Consider the following 20,498-nt stretch of genomic DNA (forward strand, 5'->3'; position numbering starts at 1 on the left):
GCCCCGAGTGTGGTCCTCGCTGGCACTGCCTGGTGACAGCCAGCCACGGGGGCATCAGTTCCCACTGTGAGGTGAGGAGAGCCCAGTTCTGTGTTTGCACTGTCAGTTGCAACACTTTGGACTGCAGGGAACCGAAGCCCCAGCCCAGCGTACAGAACAGCAATATTATGTACAGCAGCTTGTCCTGGAAGAGAGACTGTCTTCAAGCTGGGTGGTTCGGGAACTCTTGCTCAAGACTGAAAATTAAGGGCCTGGGTCTTTTGCTATCCCATCTTGGCTTTCAGTAGGGTTTTCTTCTAGAATGATTGCTCTAGCATTTCCGATTTATGACCCCAAGACAAAATCCACTGGAGGAGGCTGCATTTACCCTGAGCTTCCTTAGGGGCAGAAAACACTGGCAGGAGCTGCCCAAAGACTTGTGGTCCCATCTCATTCGCCGTAGTCAGGCGTTAGCCCCTTCTTACACGATAATCACCACCATAAAGGAAGTTAGCCTGCAGGTCACAGACTCTACCTGATGCTGGAGTATTTCCCACCAGGCACTTGGGCTGCATGATCTGGGGTGGATAACGGAAACACAATCAGGTTCTGGACAGAACAGTGGCCCCTGGAATAGAGAGCCCAGTCACTAGTAGCAGTAATCCTTATGCTACTGTGACTTTACTCACCATTATTCTTTTCTAGATGATGCATTTTATAATGTGGTTTCACATTTGAGAGACCGCGAAACTTTCGAAGACATAAAAGACTAAGCGTGTAACAACTGGTAATGTTGGGACAGTCAGAGAGTGAACAGGAGATGACTGTATCACAGCACATGCCACAAAAGCTTTAAGAATGACTTATATTGATTTTTGGATGGTGCACATTCTTATTTTTCAGCAACAGAAAGCAAATGTCTATGCAGATATTATCAAAATATTGAAGCATACGGTGTATAGGGTGACATCAATGTTTAAATTATTATGATGACAGGCTAGGACTCAAGCGTAGATAGATTGACATGTACTCATTGCAGTAATAAAAATATTCATTAAACTTCCCATCTTCTTAGTGGAAAATCAATATCCTCTATCCTAATAAAGTGAAGAAATTTCATTAAACTCGTTCCTAAAATGCACCATATTATCCCCCCAAATAAGAACTCTGACTTAATTAAAACAGTCAGAGAAGATATTAAAATACCAGGATTAATAAGAATTATTAGAAGTATTAATAAGAAGAGTGAAAGTATGTTCTAATACATTTTAATCTACTTGAAAAAAATCTGAAAGTTAATTTTCTTTCACTTTTGCAAATGTAATTGGGTTTAAAGAAAGAAATTGAGCACTTAACAGGTGGGTTTCTAATCTCATTTGTCATGACGGTAAACTGAAAACAAATGCAATTTTATACCAATGACTAAGAGCTGCGTGGAGTTTAATTTGCACATTTAGGTGAAGGGGAAAGATGCATAACATAAATAGGATGATAATCCGTAAATGGTATCATCAGTCTTAATTTGTTTACACACAGTGTTGCTCACTATGCAAATAAAGTCCCTCAGAACATCTCGTGTGCAAATGGAGAAGGTTCCACATGTCCGTCAGCCCTTATCAGACCCTCGTGTCAGTGCTGGGAGCTAAGTCAGCCTGGACCCAGCTAAGGCCGGCCGACATTGCCATCTGCAAGTGAAGCCATGTGTCTCTCCCTGACATCTGACTCCCTGATTATTATCCCCCTTTCAGAACATGCAGCACAGGAAGCCCGATACTGGCCTGGTCTGTGTGTCCTCATGGGATGTGAAAGAAATAATCACATAACAGGTGCAAACTGAGCTACACTGTGAAAAGCACATAGTCACAATAGAAAACGAAAATCCTATGTTGAGATCCTGTTAAAGAATTAAGAAGTGGGCCTTCCTGGTGGCACAGGGGTTAAGTCTCAGCACTATCAAGCTATTGCCAGCCACTGTTGTCTGAGTTTGATCCTCGGCCAGGAAGCTGACCCACAGGGCACAGCAGACCTCTCCTGTCTCCCTGCTGCTCCCCTCAGCAGTGGATTTCAGTAGATCTGCCTGTTCTGCTCCCTGCTCTGGCTCTGGTGGGTCCTCTCACTCCCACACCTCTGGCCCACACCTCAGTTCTTGTATGCATAAATAAAAAAATAAATAAATCTTTAAAAAAATTAAAAGGTGAATGACATGAACTAATGAAACTATTTTTCACTTTCTAAGTCCAGGAGAAGGACAAGTCCAGGTTTCAGGACAAGTCAAGAAGCCACGTGAATTCAGATGAAAATGTCAATGTCTTGAGAAAAGCGACTCCACACACCTACACGCAGAATAGGCCCCTCAGTTGCTGTTCTGGCTGCAGTTCACTTCCCCCCTTGTGTTGTAGGATGCCACTGAGGAGGGAGGAGAAGGGGGGATTGCAGACGTTGCAAATCAAAGCACAAGGCACCTGATGAGTACATTTGAATTGTACATGATCAATTAATACTGTTTTGGGTAAAAGAAGAATAGTCCCTAAGATAGAGAAGCTCCTTAGAATACCTACTGGTGAGATTTTGTGACCTTTATGATCTCGTGTAAGACCTGAACTTCCTACCCCAGATGTCCAGGAGCGGGGTTCAGCTCTTCCTGAGCTCTGCCCCCCTGCACCTGCTGAGGGCACCGGAGGCCTCGCACTGCTGATCAGCAACAATAGGACCCGCTCTCTTCTGGAAGGCACTGGAACAATGTGGGCTTGAAGAGACTGTCTGCATTTCTAGATGTAAATTTTACAGAAGAGCAAGCACTTTGTTTGAACTACATCATTTGTTAGATTGCCTGAGGCAGTGGAGTTAGACAATCCCCAGTGTTCGCTGCATTTCGCTCAGTTATCCATTAGCTTGTTTTGATTTTTGCTCTGAGAGGGCAAAGAAAAGAAGCAAGCCACAATATCTGTTCTAATACTCTTTTATGTTTGCAAATAAAATCTTTGGGAAAGGTCCTTGAGAAGAATAACCAATGTTTTTACGATGCTATGGGATACAACTAGACCTTTTATATAATGCGTCTCACATAGCAGCCCATGCTTTTCTGCTCCCTGGCTGGACAGAACTGCACCAATTCTTGAGCAGCACATAACCTTCTTAGTTTTTCATCTCTCCTTCATTTTGGTAAAATTCTTTGCCTAGTTAAAATGAATGGCATTTTAAAATAATAAGCTTTTCAAATGTAGCTTCCATTTGCTATGTTCAGATAAAAGTTGGCTTGCGTATTACTTGAGTCAATTATCAAATCATTTAAAAATTTAAGAGTTTAATTTTATTTGAGAACTCGATTTAATGTACTTAAAATATAATAAGCGAATCACTGTTTCAAAAAAAGCAGTCTTATTTTCTCCCTAGGGTATTAACCCTCAGAGACTGTAAGATATTGGTGTCTCGCTTTTCTTCACTGGAAGAGCAATTGAGTATTTTCAGATAGACAGGCAGATAGGCAGACAGACAGACAGAAAAACAGTATATTTATGGTCATCTATAAAAGATGGTCATCTATGGTCATCTATGGTCATTTATGGTCATCTGAAAAAACATGATGAATGCATATTTTTTTATTTTTAACTTATTTAAAAAGCAATTACATTAACCAGTATGTGTAAAGTAATACCGGACCTGTCACATATACAGTTCTAATGTGGTCCCCAGTAACAACACCCAGGAAGTGAGTGGGTATGAACTGGCTGGACTAAAGAACCTACTTGATATCTAACTTGACTCTGCAGGAACACATGGAAGGATCCAGAAATGATCAAGAAGGTGTTTAATATGAAAAAGGATGAAATTTTAATTGCTCTCTTTTCTCCTCTGCGTTTCTTGAAAAGACATGACATTGTGTGAATCAATAATCATAAGGTCGGTTTTCTGCATTTATAAAGATAATATGTAACTAATATCACAAAAAAAAAGCATAGGGAAGCTGTACAAATGGGACTCTTTACTTACACTTTACTGGAAATAATTTAGTATCAAACTGAAGTTGCTTCTGGCAAGTCTGCGCATTCGGAGACCGCAGGACAAGCTCGCTCCGAGGGTGTGGTGGAGTCCGGTGGTCCCCAGCACTTGTGTTCTGTGGGTATGTAGGAGGCTGGATTAGGGGAGATGGAACTGTGCCCCCCAGGAGACCTTCCTTGTTAGGTCATGGTGTCTGCTCCCAGCACCTCATCTGCTGTTTAAAGACACCTGACTTCGTGTCCATTGTTGATTCGCTCCCATTGCTGTCACTGTGAGTAGCTCTGTAACTCATGTGGGGGAAAACTATTTATTTTATGTGTATGGCACGTCTCGTGCTAGAGGGCACGTCAGCAGTAGATTCAGAGGCCGTTTTTAAACAGTGACGTACCCACCAGCATCACACACTGCAAAAACCGTATCCCTAGGTAGACCATGGAAAGGGCATTGTTTACAGTATGAGAGCTGAAGTTGTAAGCGTGGCCCCTTAGATTCAACATTCCCCGCCTTTCTGCATATGCACATTTCTGCAAAATCCCAAAAAAGTGCCATGGATATTGATTTGAGGTTTACAGATACATTTTTGCAAGTGGATGAACTTACAAACAGGGAAGTATGAATAATAAGGATCAGCTCTGACTCAGAAAGTCCCCTGCTGAGCTGGAGACTCCCTTTGACAAGTGTCATTTAACAGCTCTCCTTAGTCACCAGCCAGTGCGCCTGCCCACGTCTTCAAACACAGCAGAGCTTGGCTGCTCCTTCTTGCCTGCACTCTGTGAATTTTTGTGTTTTATGAAGACTCTGTCTGATTCATATAATGTAGGACGTTGATATATATGTTGCATGATATATCTTCTCCACATAAAATGTTATTTGGTTAAAAAATACAAAATGTGATGATCTTATGATATATATCCATATATATGTATGCTCCCAGCTGTATGGATGTGTATATTATGTGGTAGATTATGTGGTCATCAAAGTTGGAATTTAGTATTTGTTTAATTCTCGTCTTTATCAAAACACCAAGCCACACAATAGTTTTGAAAAGTATTAATGAAAATTCTGCATTTGGGGAGACAAAATGAAAACATACTGAGTTTACTTTTAGTATTTAAGATATCATTTCAAATGATCCACCTACTTATTCCTTTGTTAAAATCAACATCTTTCTCAGTATCCATTGTAAAATTTATTTTCAGTTTATATTGTAAGGTTTAGAATATTTATTCGCGCTATTTCCTCAGGATGTTATAGAAAGGGAATGTGAATGGGGTAGCTGTTATCTTAGCTAATTCTGTCTGCCTCTGTTAACAATATTGATCCAGAAATAATAAGCCTTTTCTATTAGAAGAAACAATGAAATTCAGCATCTTAAAAAGTAAGCTTAAAAAATCAACTTGTATGGCATTATTGAGGCCACGTCGTGTTTGCAGAGAAGTCAAGGAAACGTGTCCATTTCTGTGAATTATGGAGAGAAATCTGATGCACCCTGTGTAGCAGAACTTGCCCCCACAAACAGCTGGCAGCTGAACATTATTTATTAAAAATGATGTATTAAAAATGAAACCTTGTTGGGTGACTAAAGAGTGTTAAATGGTCCATCAGTCATGGACGGGCCTTTTGGAGAGGTTGGGTGAGGGAAGGGGACAGACGACCCGTGAGACGTGCACGTTTCTGGGAAGTGGGTGCTTCTATGTAATGGCCCCAAATTTTAGAGTCATTTTGTAAACCAATAGATGGTGTCAGCTGTGTCGCATGGGGATCCCAACCATGGACCTCCATGATGGGTGGGAGTTAGGAGAGGAGACAGTTGAGATATTAAAGCCAATCAACATTTAACCAAACATTTTGAGACTCTTCTGTGGTCCTGTCTGCCCTTGTTTGCAGGAGATGGAACCTTAATAAAAACTGGGGCCTGGCTTTCGTAGAGTCATTCTACTACTACATTACTTTTAGACTCTTTGAAAATTCTGCAAACAATGTCATCTATGACCAAAATTTAGGGTAGAACAGAAGACATTTTGTTTCGGTCGGTATTGTTTTGGGCGATAGCTAATGAGACAGGAGCACAGACACCCATTGGACAGTAACCTGTGACTACTAACGGGTCCTTTTGTGCACGCATCCTGGGTAGGATGTCTACTGTGCACCAATTGAAGGACATTTTTCTTTCCAGGTGACCGAACTGCACAACATCAAGAACATAACCAGGCTGCCTCGGGAGACAAAGAAGCACGCAGTGGCCATTATCTTCCATGACGAGACGTCAAAGACATTTGCCTGTGAGTCAGGTAAGCAATTATGGGCCCATCTAGAGCTGGAGGAAATTGAGCTGCTTCCGAGACAATGGCCTAGATGTATTAAGACACAGCACTGAATGGAATGCGCATTGTGATGAGAATATACTGAGAGGACTTGTGTTAGATGCTCAACACGCTGATTCCTACAGATGTTTTGGGTGCTTGTTTATCATCTGTCTGTGTCTGGAATTTGCTCCCAGGTGGTCTGAGAACCCTTGAGGTTCCCATTCAAGCTTTGAGAATGAAGCAGGCATTGCAGGGGGATAATGTTAGGGCTAGCTGTGGCCTGGATCCTCTCTCGGAGTGCAGCTGGAGGTGCTGGGTCAGCGGTAATAACTGCCACGCACAGGCCCCCCAAGCATAGCCCAACTGCCCCCCAAGCACAAACCAGAACTTTGAGCAATGGTTCCTTTCATGGATTCTCAGTCCTACAGGTAAGTACATTTCAGATTGCATTTTACCGTCTCAGGCCATAAAGCACTCTGACATTATTGAGACACAAAGCAGTTTATCGTCTGAACTTGCAGTGGTTTTCATTTTGGAATCCCTGTGCTAGGTAATATATTAGTGGGCTTATTATAGCTTTTAAAGATTTTGCTCAATGAAATGGTGCATTCATTTTATAATGGATGGAAGCAAAAACTACTGAGAGTTTGAAAGATGGGGAGGTGGCATAATGGTTACGTCTTTCAGAGGAGCTTTATTATATTTTTAAAAAGGACTTTAACCCGGGCAGAAATTGGAAGGGTCTTATATTTCTTGGTTCATGTAAGATTTTTGAGTAATGAAGAACTCTTTATTAAAGGAAAACGGACTTCATTTCCAAGAGAATAATTTTCTAATGGTGAGGTTGAAACTAGATCCAAATGTAAAAATAGAAGAACATTTTTGTTTAAATTCTAGCAGAAAGTTTTCAACTAATTTAAATCATGATTTATTTAAAGTGTTGTTTTTTTAAAACCACTTTCTATGTGTTAATGTAATAGTCTGTTTGAAGCTACTAAGAAGCAGTTTAGAAACCATGGAGGTGATGGTGATAATGCTGAGTGAAATAGTCGGGAGGAGAGTGACAAATACTGGCTGGTTCCACTTCTGTGTGTTTTCTCACTATAGAGAAACAAAACAAAGGGTCAGATAAAACTCAACCAATAACAAACCCTAGAAATCTGACTGTAGAACTGGGGCCACCAGAAGAGACTGGGGAGGTGAGAGAACATAATGGAGATGGGGTGCAGTGGACTGTGGGGGCGGACTATGAGGCCCTAGTGATGGGTGTGGTGGGGAAGCACTGAAAGCTGCCCCTCTGCCTCATATACAGAGCTGTAAACTGACTTTACCCCAATAAAAATAGAAACAGTGTCACAGTTTTCAAACCATTTTTGTTTCCTGTCATATGCTGATGGGAAGAAAAATGAAAGTTCTTGAAACTCATCAGTAAGGAATTTGAAGCCTTTTTCTTGCAAACTATAGTTTTAAATACATGCTGGAGTCCATATCTGGCAAATTTACATGGAAAATAGGACTCAGGCTGCAAAGCCACCAGGGAGGTGGCAGTCAAGATAGCAGTGAGATCAAAGCGGAGATGAAAGGAAACTTACATTTATTACATTTATTTCTAATGAAAACACGGGTACAAGTGTATTCTCGGGCTGGCTACTGGGAATGTGAATTTTTTCAGTTATATTCTTTCAAGAAAACTGGGCTGCTGTTCAATGCTCTGAATACCCTCGGCTGGGTGAGCCTCTGTGGGGACATATCCCTTATAAGCATAAGCACCAAGACCTGAGCGTGCAGGTTTAAACACATTATATGTAATGACAACAAAATTGGAATCAAATGAATACCTACCAAGAAAATAGTTGAACAAATTATGGTATATCCTGATCTTGAAGTGCTGTGCATCCACTCGAGAGAATTCTAATACAACTGATTAACGTAAAGACATGTCTGTGACGTTCAGTTCTTCAGACAAAGCAACCGGGAGAGGAGCACCTGTGACTAACCACATTTCGAAGAAGAAACAACCCAGGAGGGAGTGTGTGTTTTAACAAGTGGTAGCTGGGCTGAAGGGGGATGGTAATGAGGTGTGGCCACTGAAAAGGTGGGGAGTCATGGGGGGGATGGAAGTGTAAAAGGAAAAGAAAATAAAATGAACACAAGAGATTACCTAACATCGTCTGTGTGAAATTACGCATATGTGAATGCAGGAGTGATTGTGTCCAGAAGTATTTTTTTAAGCTTTGTAGGGAAATGCAAATTAACATCGTGTGTGCACCTATAGGATGGCTAAGCCTGGAAGAAATAATAGTAGTAACAACGCTGCATGCTTGTGACTTGGCCAGGAACTGAATCACACATGTGGCTGGTCGTGTCAAATGAGACAGCTACTCTGTAAAGTCTTTCATACCTTTTTATAAAATTGAACATGAAATTGTCATACGGTCCAGAAATTAACTCTTGGATATGTAGCTCAGGGAAAAACGCACACACACACACACATGCTCACACACCTGGAAATTTTAATGTTCATTTCAATGTTATTCCTCGTAGCCAAACACTGGAAAGAACTCAGCTGTCCTTCCAAAGACTGTGGCACATGCACAGCAGGAAATAATCCTCAACAAAGGAAAGGAACGAATTATTGACTAAGCATAACCCAGGTGAACACTGAGTGAAAAATGCCAAGTGAAAATAAGCCCAACCCCAGAGGTGGCATGCTTGGGGCTCCATCTATAGAACATCTGGAAAATACCAGCATTCAGGAGTGGAGGGTAGATGATTTGCCAGAGGCTAGGAACGGGCTTGGGGTCTGGAGTCAGGGCTGGGGCACTGGAACCAGGTGGTTATTTGATGGCTGTAGACACTTACACACCTACAAGTGCGAGAAAGCACAGGAGTCTGCATGTGCTCAGTGGGCTGCCACCGCGATGTTCTGCTGTGATCCTGCATCATGATCTTGCAAAATAATCTATTTGGGGCAGCAGGTCAGGGGGAGGCAGGATCTCCTTGTCATGTTCCTTAATGCTCCATGGACTCTACCGTTATCTCAATAAAACTTGCATTCAAATTAAGTTTGTAGGGCCTCCCTAGTGGCTCATGTGGTTAAGTCTCAGCACTACGAAGCTATGGGCAACCACTGCAGCTTGAGATAGATCCCCGGCCAGGGAGCTACCCACGTGGTGTGGCAGACCTCTCCTGACTCGCCCGCTGCTCCTGTCAGCAGTGGATTTCAGTCAGTCTGCCTGTTCTGCTCCCCACTCTGTCTCTGGTGAATCCTCTCACCCTCTGCACCTCTGGCTTGTACCCTAGCTCTTGTATGCATAAATAAATAAACCTTTAAAAAAATAAATAAATGAAATTAAGTCTGTATCTATTACCTAGAATATGTTATTAATTGAAAAAAGAGAGAGAGAGTGGCAGGGAAGAGGTAGTGTGTTCTAATACGGTGAGAAGAAACGGACAACATTAGGGACAGACAACAATAATGCCTGCAGGGGTGGCTTGTGTTTGTCGTAGGTACACAAGGACACACGTGTGTCTTGCTCCTCCCTATCAGGAACCTGGTGGCAGCCCCTCCTGCCTCTGTGCCCAACCACCCTGCTTTCTCCTATCACCTGCCTGGGCTGTTGATGCTGCCTGCCCTGCCCTGGCCTGTGCCTCTGCCGTGCCTCAGCTCCCTCACCTTGGGTTCTGTCCCCTCTTGAAGTCACTCCACTCTTTCAGATTTTAATCTCCATGAGGACAGGCCCTTCTGGGCTTTCTCAGCTACAGTGCTACTAAAAATTTGTTGTATGAATAAATGATTTAAATTGATAAGTTTTATTTTAATGATGTAGTTATCATAACTCTCCTTTTTCAAAGAGATAATGGTTTTTCTAAGCAAATATCAGAAATGAATTGGGCATACCCATGGGGGGGAAATATTTAAATTGCCAAATAACAAATTTTTGCATGCTTATGATGAGGACCTGTGTGTGTGTGTGCACGCGCGCACATGTGTGAGTGCTTAAGTGTGAATGTGAGCATTGTCTGTGAGTTGTGTGTATGTGTGGGTGTGTGTGTGAATCTTCATGCCTCACCATTTCTGCTCATATATCTGTGAGTTAGATACTGTTGGTAACAAATGAGAATTTCTGCATTTTGCCTTTTTCTTGAAAAGAGACCTCTTATTTCTTGTGTTGAGTATGTTTAATCTCAAACCAACACCTAGTAAATGCAGGAGCAGATGGTTTAGATATTGGAAACCAGGAGTTTAGGTAATAGAATCTGTCTATGTCATTAAAGAAAAGGGGAAAAAAAACAACCCAACTATGTCTGTCTTTGTCAGTATATGAAACCTGGAAACTGATCTCCAGATAATTTCCAGTAGTGAGTATTTAAAGTCTGAACAACCTGGTTAATTTCCTAAATAATTATTAAATTATTGAATTTATTCTGTAATACAATAAATTTATTTTTATTATATGTAACAGAATGTTCATAAGCTAAATAAATGTTCCATATTAAAAATGAGAAATAATTTGGTAAATCCCAAATCAATAATGAATCCATGTATTTGTCATTATTTTTTGAAAGTTTTGCAGAAGTGTTCTTTTGTAACTGAAATAACTGGATATCAAGTTATCACATTTCATTTTATTCCCTTTAGGTTTCCCCAGTTCTCTATTTCTATGAGAACATTAATTTCTAAAAGAACAATTATTTCACCATAATTGTACTGGTCAATAAGTTATATTTGTATCTTACCATATGATTACTATAGTTTCAAGAAAGCATTTTCCATAGGATTCTCTGTGGTTTTCTGCTTCTCAAGCTGCAAATAATCTTTCCTACACAATAAGTCCTAAAAGGGCACAGTCAAAATCCATTCTAGAATTGAAAATGAAAGGTCATAGGCATGCATCTAAGACTTTATTTCGATAAGCATTTTTATTATACATACACGTACAGACCCCGTGTTGGCTGCATGTGGTGGGAAACCTGTGAACATTTGCAGTGAATTTGTTATGTATCTGTGTTAAGACTTTAGACACAAGACAATCTGTTTTTGGACTTAGGTGACTGAACTGAATGTAAAGTCCAAGCTCTCTACTCATTAATATTATGACAAGGAATGTGTGTGTGTTTTATGAAAAGTGCTTTTATTTGAGCTTCAAAAATCTTATTTCTCAGTGAGAATTCCTTTGAGCCATATTGATTATTTGATTTTTAAAAGGTTCAATTTCTCCTTAAGAATAATGGGAGGGTGCCTCCCTGGTGGTGCAAGGGTTGAAGTCTCAGTGCTATCAAGCTATCCCCAGCCACTGTGGCATGAGTTCGATCTCCAGCCAGGGAGCTGACCCACATGGCGCAGCAGACCTCTCCTGTCTCGTCCACTGCTCCTGTCTCGCCCACTGCTCCCCTCAGCAGTGTATTTCAGTCAGTCTGCCTGTTCTGCTCCCCACTCTGTCTCTGAATCCTCTCACCCCCCACATCTCCCTCTTCTTCTATGCAAAAGTAAATAAAGCTTAAAAAAAATAACAAGGTAAGGATAGTCTCACACAGTTTCAATTTTTTAGATACTCACAGCAGATTATAGAACTTTACATGTTTGTGGTAATAAAGCTCATTTAATAGGAGTGACCCAGTTAAAATAACCACTGGGCTTGAATGATAGTTCATTCCTATACCAAATATGGCTTTAAAGTGTAAAAATATAGCTTATATAAAACTTCATATATATAATATTGCATTATATAGAATATATATGTAATCTTTAGTAGAAAGGGAGAAATCAGTTTCCTTTGCAACTTAGAAAAAAATCACATCAGGGTGAGACATTAGAAAAAATTACTCATTCTGCTGCTGAGTTGAACAGTTTGTGGATAGACAGAATACTCGAGTCTCATGGGATGTCTGTCCAGCCTTTCCATGAACAGTGTGATGCTTTGGGGATAATGGGGCACATTTCTGGGTACCAATTGTTTAATACAAAAGACGAGTTGAATGAAGTTGGAGCAACTTGTAGTTCTCGCTGACTCAGTCGCTCTGGAGCAGAATTGCTGGTTTATTAGCATCTGGTCCTTCCCCATCCTGCTAAGAGATTTGGAAGAAATCATTAAAAAACAGAATCTAGTGGCCTTATGTGATCTGAAATGTGTTGGGATTTGGAAGTTATTTCTTTAGAGAACATGACAAGCTGTAGAGCAGCGACAGTGTAATGAGAATTTGGATTTTTAATGCTCTTCTCAGACTCACATTGAATAAAAATACCAAGCCTTAAGTTGCACCCTCGCGTTAAAAAGATGCAATTAATTTGGTAAAATTTGGGCATGGTTTTTAAGGTTAGCATGATCAACAAACCAGACTCAGAACTGGCCACAGCAAAACAGGACAACTTAATTGTCTTACGGGTCCAGACGCTGACTCATAGGAGATGTGTGGAGCAGGTGGACTCAGGTGAGAGCGAATCCTCCCAAACTCAAAACCACCCCAAGGTGACTCCACCTAGGATGAGTGAAGCTGCATCATCGCACCTGGAGGATTGTTTGGTTTGTGACACTGGAGACGCAGCGCTAGAGACAGACAAAATGGAATGGTCTCAAGAGCAAATATTCTGGGGCATATTCTGAGGGTCTTCTCTTTTTGCCCCAATTCCAGTGGTTAACTTTCCAGTTCTATCCTGGTCCTGCCTTTGAACTCTAACAGGCAAAACAGCTATGGGGCATCTCACCTGCTCTCTGAGGTCCATGCCCTCCTGCCACCCCGTCCTCATGTCCAGCCAACTGCCCTTCATGCTGGGCCACCTCTGCCTCTGTTCCACTCTTATTCCATGCCATTCCACACCAGAAAGCACTAGCTAATTCTTGTGCCCTTTCTCTCAGCCACAACATAGATTCTCCAAAAGTCAAGCAAGATTTTCAAAAGTGCTTTTAGCACTAAATGCTCTGTGTGAGAATTGACAAACGTTCTTCAAGTTATATGAACAACTAACACAGTGTCAGCTGGGACACGGTCAGATAGGCAGGCATCATTTTCTTTGCTATTTCTGTACATTAAGAAAATGTATTTTTGCTTTATTTTCAGAATTTACATAAAGAGTATTACCTTTGATGTGTCACTCTAAAATTGTACCATATGCTACTCTGCTATACAGAACTGTTCTTTTCTAAGAAATCAAGCCATCTATAATTGGGTGCCAGACTTTTTGAAATCTTTGAAGCAGAAAAATGATTTGAATATATTTATGTAGGGGGAAAAAAAAGCCCTTTCATCTGAAATGTTGAATGAGGGCTTAAAAATTGAGCTGTTTCTTAAACTGGCAACTCGTCTCAATAAACAAGTTCAAGATATGTAAGACTTTTTCATTTAAACTTTCTAGAAAATACTCTAAACAATTATTAGTCAGTGGTGCGATAAGCTCAAGACTAATTTTGTTTTCTTGCCAACGTATCCCTTATGTCGCCTCGTATTTGGGAAAGATTCACTATAAACAGTTTAGGAGGTAGTTTCAATGCAAAAATATCACAATAAAGGGTGATATTTAAAAAATTGTGTACCCCAAAAAGAGATGTTCATGTCCCAACCCTGGTTGCCTTTGTAGGAAGTGGGGCATTTGAAAACTCAATCAAGTAGAGGTGAAACCCTAGTTGATTAGAGTAGACCCTAAAGTTGTTGACTCGTAACTCCAAAAGAGAAAGGAGAATGTTTGGGCCAGAAACAGAGGAAGCAGGGAGTGAAGCCACATGAAGATGAAGGCAGACATGAGAAAGATGCAGCCTCAATCAAGGAAGGCAGAGGACTGCTGGAGACCCCAGAACCCTGGAGACTCTAGACAAAACCAGCCTTGCTGATGGCTGGATTTTCGAGCTTCCACTCTCACTGTGAGCAAATTAATTTCTATCGTTTGAAGCCACAGTTTGTAATAAGATATTGTCACTGCCAGTACTAATAGTATTTCTAAATAAGTCTTCAAAGATGTCGTTTGTGGAGGACATTGAATAGGTCAACAGGTGGGTAGAGAGAAAAAGACTTCCTCTGTGTATTTGTAAGTAAGAAACAAGAAATCATGAAATTGCATCTTTTTTTTTTAAGAATTTGGGAGCAGGGGACAGAATGAGAATAGCTAAGGAGTTCACGAGTTTGGACTTTGTTTTGAACACAAATGGAGAAGATGAAAGATCATTCATTATAAACTACAGATTACTTTTTTGTTCTGATTTTCAAAGAGAGACTGGAGTCCTTTCTCTAAAAATCAGAGTGGCTCTTTGCACTGAAAATACCTAAAATAAGTACTAGGTAAAATATAACAAATACACATAGGGTTTATACAAAAAAAAAGCAGTGCTACAAAAAGCTAAAATGAGGAGGAAGTTTTTAAGAGGGTCTAGTTGGCATTAAATCCTGCGAGGCTATGAGGAGTGAATGCACGGGGGCCTACTCTGATCTATGTAAGGAACATGGCGCCCACGCACGTCTGCACATTGGAAATGCCATGAACAAGGAAGCCCATGTGCCCTTACACCATGTCACGAACCGGAGACTGCAAGCCCAGGAAATTATGTGAAATGCCCAGGAATGGCAACTCTTCTTCAGAATCTCCTAACACCCCTCAGAATCTCTTCTACAAAACTCTAAATTGGGCTAGGATAGCAACGATGACCAAAATAATAGGCAAACCAGCACGATAGGTGAAAGTTAGGAAATAGACATACTTATATACAAAGCTCATTACTGCAGTGCTTTCACTATTAGAATTTCAAATATTAATATTTTAAATATTTTAAATTTCTCTAGGAAAAATTAATAAATTGTCCTTCATGACTAGTTTGTTACAGATTCCAAAACAAAATAGTCCCTAGAAATTAAAATTTCTCCCTGGTGATGCAAGGGGTTAAGAACCACACTGTGAAGCAATCCACAGCCCCTGCAGCACAAGTGCAATCCCCGGCCAGCCAGGGAGCAACCCACATGGTGCAGCAGACCTGTCCTGTCTCGCCCGCTGCTCCCCTCAGCAGTGGATTTCAGTCAGTCTGCCTGTTCTGTTTCCCGCTCTGTCTCTGATGAATCCTCTCATCACCCCCTCCGTGCCTCTGGCCTATTCCCCAGCTCTTGTATGCATGAATAAATAAATCTTTATAAAAAAAGAGATTAAAATTGATAGATGTAAATTTACATTTATTGACTGGATAAGATTCAGTTTATTTATTAAGAGATAAATGCAATTTGCCAAATGTCCATAAAGTAATCACAATTTTGACATGTATGTAAACATATCATACAGAATACACACATGCACGTGGGAATATATATGTGTGTCATAAAATATAAAGTACTGAAAATTTACATCAATGACTGATTGTTAAAAGAATGTCTGTGATTTTCCTTCTGTGTTTATACTCTAAAAATGACTTACTTAGTATGTATTGACTTTGAAAGAGAGCTCGTGACCTTGAGTAGGTTTAAACTAGCAATACTTGCCTCACAGGAATCTCAGCACATACTTCAAAAATAGGGAGTTGCCAGCAAAGATGGCCAAACTCACAAGTAAACAAAATACCATGGGCAAAGCGATGAAACAGTTAAATGAGTGTATGAGGATGAGCATATACTTAAAATATAATTTAAAATATTCTTAAGGTTATTTAAAGTATTTAAACATTCATCCTAATATGCTTTTTGTGCTGGCTTCTTGGGAGGATTTCATTTTTAGAAAGTAATATATTAATCTAATTTTATGACTTAAAACTTCTGTGAACACAGTAATAGACTTTGGGTTCATTTCCTCTCTGAATTTTTTGGTTTCAACAGCTTTAGAAGCCAAAATCATGTAACACCACTGCGCCCAACACTGCAAGAAAGATCACATAGGAAACCCCACTTAACTCTCCGAAGCAGCCCTTTCTGTTGATTGTGCTTTCCAGGCACGTATGTACTTATTAGCTTATAAACCCATTGCCTTATTTTATGACTTTTGTCAGCTCTAGAAGGAGAGAAAATAGAGACTAGAGAATTATATTTAAGTCCATAGTTTCGTAACCTTTGTCTCCTGTGAATTCAAGCTTTGCATTATGGCAGCACAACCCATTGACACCTACAGGATTTATTTGTTTTGATAACTATAATTTCTTTGGCAGAATAGATCACAACGCTGCCTCTTAATGTCTGTGGCCAAAAGCATTTTTCCTTAGTGTGTTAGTAGAAATGCTATGAAATAAGCAATAGAATTTTGTATTTAAGTTCCCTGTTGCCATTTGCTTCAAGCTGTATTTTTCTGTCTTTAAATGTACTACTTCTAACAACATAGCTGTGGTTCACTAAATTGTACTGAATTTGTTTATAAATAGTGAGGCAGATGTCAGCAACAAATTAGATTTAATGCCGGTCACCGTGGTCTCCTTAGATAAAGAGCTTGCAGGCACTGAATGGGAATTGCAGAATGACACAAAGAAAATTGAGGTTCAGAGATTTGAACAACTGGTAAGCACAACAACTATTATTACTGTTTAAGGGATACAAATGTGAAAACTGGGGGAAAAAGTATTAACCTTGAGACCAGTTTCCCCTGGGGAATTTCAGGAAAGTAAGAATTTATGGGCATGGACCTGACTGGGAAGAGAAACAAATAATTACCCGTGTCCACCTCTGCTGATACCAGAATTGCCGGCCGCCGTTCCCCTTCACCAGTAAGAACAGAGTTTTGAAGAGAAGGAAAGAAGTTTATTTTATATGTTAACAAATGAGGAGGGTAGCAGATCAGAGTATGAATGGGTCCTGTCCTGCTGACAGCAGAGAGCAGGGGTGTTTAACTCGAGTCACAAGGACGTGGAAGGGAGGAGTCGGTTAGGGTCAACTTGACCGTTCTTGTGACATGGGTGACATCAGGTGACATCAGGTTGACATCTGGTGACTCGGTTGACATCAGCTTGTTCTCCTCACTGTCTGCTGGTCAGCCATTCTGACGTTGTCTTTTGCAAGGTTATGTCCTTGGCTTTGTTTTGAAGTTTCTCTGCAGAAGACCCTTTGTCCTCAGAAGGCAAGGACAAGCAAGCTGTTAGCTGAACGAATAAATGTCTGTTAAACTTAGCATGGAAGGGAGTGTCCCTCTCCAAGGCGAGAGAGGCATCTCTCTACCACAAGCACTCCTGACTCAAGTGAAGGTAGAATAAGCCCATTTGAGCTGCACCTGCCACCCTTCTTTTTCTGCAACCCTTTGAACACTTAGATAGTTATTGTGAACACACCATGTGTTACACTCAGGGGCGTTTTCCAGGGTATAGAAAAGGTGATAAAATCTACCTTAAGCATAACTGGGAAAGTAAAAGTCAAATTTTATCTAAATAATAGACTAAACATCTGTGTTGTCCAGGTAATACTGATTCATATTGTGCATAATCACATTTGCAAGAAAAGTTCTTTGTCTTCTAAGAAAGTAAAGAAGGTCAGGCAGGTGAAGCAGATAAATCCAGATCAGGTCATCGTTGGCGCTGTGACTCAGCAAGGGACTCACTCCTCCAGTCAAGCCAAAAACATTTTCCAAGACAGTTTTGCATCCGGCATGGCACTCCAGGCCAAGAACCCACTGAAATCTTGTAATAGCTCTTACTGGACTCCAGAAAGGTTATCCGATTGCAGAGAACTGAAGGCAGAGAGGCTGCGATGTCATAAGTAGAAAGTACCAGAACAGGATGAACATCCAGAACTTCTCCTGGCGCTGTGTGATACATAGTTTAATCTTTGTGCTTTCATTGTGAATGGAAATAATTTATGGTGCTGCTGACACTTAACTTGATAGCTGCAAAGCTGCTGGCACAGAGTAAGCCCGTACTGAGTGGCAGACATCATTATTTTGCCCACTGTAACTGCCTCTTCTAGCAATCTTTGTTGGAGAGGAAGGTGAAATACCATTTTATTATTTGAAAAGGTCTAATATTGAGTGAATCTAAAAATAGTTCAGAAATGAATTTGTTTTATTTGTTGGCCCTTGAAGTCCTCTCTGCCTCTCCTGCATCTAGCCCTAGTTAGAGAGCTTAAAGTTACTTCATCATCACCATCACCATTCACAGTGTCTGTCAGCCTAATCTCCTGGTGTCAAAATATTTAGTAAATCATACTTTTTACTTCACTCTGTCTCTTAACTGAGGAAAGCATGGAACCTGACTGGGGGATTTTTACAACATAGCAAGCTTTTGGTGCCCCTTTTATACCAAATTCTTGCATCAAAGAAATGAAACCTTCACGTTTTATCTCTTTGTCATTGAAAACCACATAGAAACCCACTGTTTTTCTGCAATCAGAGGAAGTGTAAGAGTAACCATAATCTCTTGGCAAAACCTTCTTTGGTATCACTTATCGTGCAAGCAAGGCCTCTTGTTTTCATCATGTGGCCATCCTGTTAGATTTGTAAGCCACACACAAACAAAACTGATCCAATGATGGAGTCCATGAGAGCACAATATTCTGATTTATTAAGGGCATGTTTTCAATTAAATATCTGATTCCTAAGTCTATTTTCCTCCTTACCAATAGCTTTATATTTGTCATTCAATTTATAAGGATTCTTGGCTTCTGAATTACTTTATCATTCTTCCTAGAAACCAGTTTCTTCCCAACTTACATATATAAAATCGTGTTTTTGTGCTTGCCTTCACTTTGTGCTGCAGGAATTATACCTAATCCTATTAAATATGGTCTTCCCCTGTCTGCTTTGAAGATCAGGGCTATTTAAGGCTCAAGTCCTATCCCTCCCCTTCTACTAGGCATCACATCTAAATCTCGGTGTAAGTGCTGCTGTCAACATCATTATTAAATTATACTGAAGGCTAAAATATATATCTGGGTCATCTCTTCCAGACATCTAGAGAAGATTTGAAAACTAGTTTTCTTCAGTTTCTTCTAGTATTTTCTGTGTCCTTATCACATAGGTAAATGACAAAATGCCATCTAAAAGGCTATACAGCAGTGCTGTAGGTGACCTGAGAATGCTATAAATGCTTTATTAGTGTCAAGACCAAATTAGAATTCATTTTAAGGTCACAAGTTGGAGTTGTTTTATTACATTTTCATGAGTTCAAATCCTAAGAGGAGCATGTTTTATGGGCAGAGAGTAAGTTTGTTTTATAATTTGTCAGGGAAATAAAATCTATGGCTTGAGTAAGTTCTCAGCAGTACATCTCCAGTGGAGACTAACCTTAAATTGCCTGGATTGAGACTCCTGCTTTTGAGAATGATTTCACTGTGGGCCATTCACATGAGGAGGACCCCTCTATACCCAGCCAACCCTGCCCTCAGAGTCACCAGGTCTTTTACTGATAATGAAGGACAGATCTCCTCAAGATATTGAGGACAGGTTCCCAAGATGGGACACATGTTGGTTATTTCAGGCTGAGGTCCATGGAGGCTGTGTAGACTCCTAAGAAAAATTTACCACTCTTACCTCCCTAGAAGAATGAAAATTGGGGTTCTGTCCCAGAATTATGGTTGCCACCAGAAATAACCTTTCCATCAGAGAAACCTCTGTTTATGGCAGAACAAACATCTAATTACAGAGCATTTGGTCTCTATAAGTTACTTTCTCTTCTCCAAGCCCCAAGCCCCCATCCCATTCCTTAGCTCAGGATCTATAACTCTATGTTGCTTCATTGTCTTCGGAAGTCACATGTCTTCATAGATTCCTCTTACATGCATAATTACATTGGTTTTTTTTTTCTCCTACTAATTTGTCTGCTGTTAATTTCATAACCAGCCTAGGACCCAGTGGAGTAGGGGGAAATTTCCTTTCCTTCTGGACAATAACACATATTTATTTTTTTCTGTATCCATGAAGTCAAATGGGTGTGCGTACATAAAGTGCAAATCCCAAAGGTAGGAGAAAGTGCTGCCAGCTTCTGAGGTATTTTTAGGCAGGCAATTGCTTTAGGAGTGATGCAAAGCAATCAGGTAACTGATTGTTTAGATGAGCCACTTGTGTTACCCCTGCACAGGTGCTTTCCTGGGGCGACAGCAGCATCTTGACCATTTATTGTTTATTTCCTGTGGGCCCAATACAGGACTCAGTATTCACACAAAATATTGGAATATTCAATATGAACAAATGTTCTAGATACAGACCCAGTTACTTTGAAAGGCCTTTAGTTTTCAAATCTGTTTAGTTTTGCCTTCAAAGCTTTAATAAATAAATACCTCTATGAGAAGAATATCATTAAAAGGCCAGTTGATAACTCTTCTTTTCATGGGTAGATC

The 20,498-nt window shown here is 40.4% G+C and overlaps 1 protein-coding gene across 1 annotated transcript in view; it reads left to right on the forward strand.

Annotated features, from left to right (window-relative positions):
• DOK6 (docking protein 6) overlaps window positions 1-20,498 on the forward strand; it is a gene marked incomplete at both ends in the record, with an annotated part of 324,914 nt that overhangs the window by 135,194 nt on the left and 169,222 nt on the right. The window contains one exon of the mRNA XM_084252328.1: window positions 6,155-6,269. Coding sequence (XP_084108454.1) covers window positions 6,155-6,269 — 115 coding nt within the window. The remainder of the gene's footprint in view (window positions 1-6,154; window positions 6,270-20,498) is intronic.

The sequence above is a fragment of the Talpa europaea genome, assembly GCF_964194135.1.
Source record: "Talpa europaea genome assembly, chromosome: 13".
Lineage (NCBI taxonomy): Eukaryota > Metazoa > Chordata > Mammalia > Eulipotyphla > Talpidae > Talpa > Talpa europaea.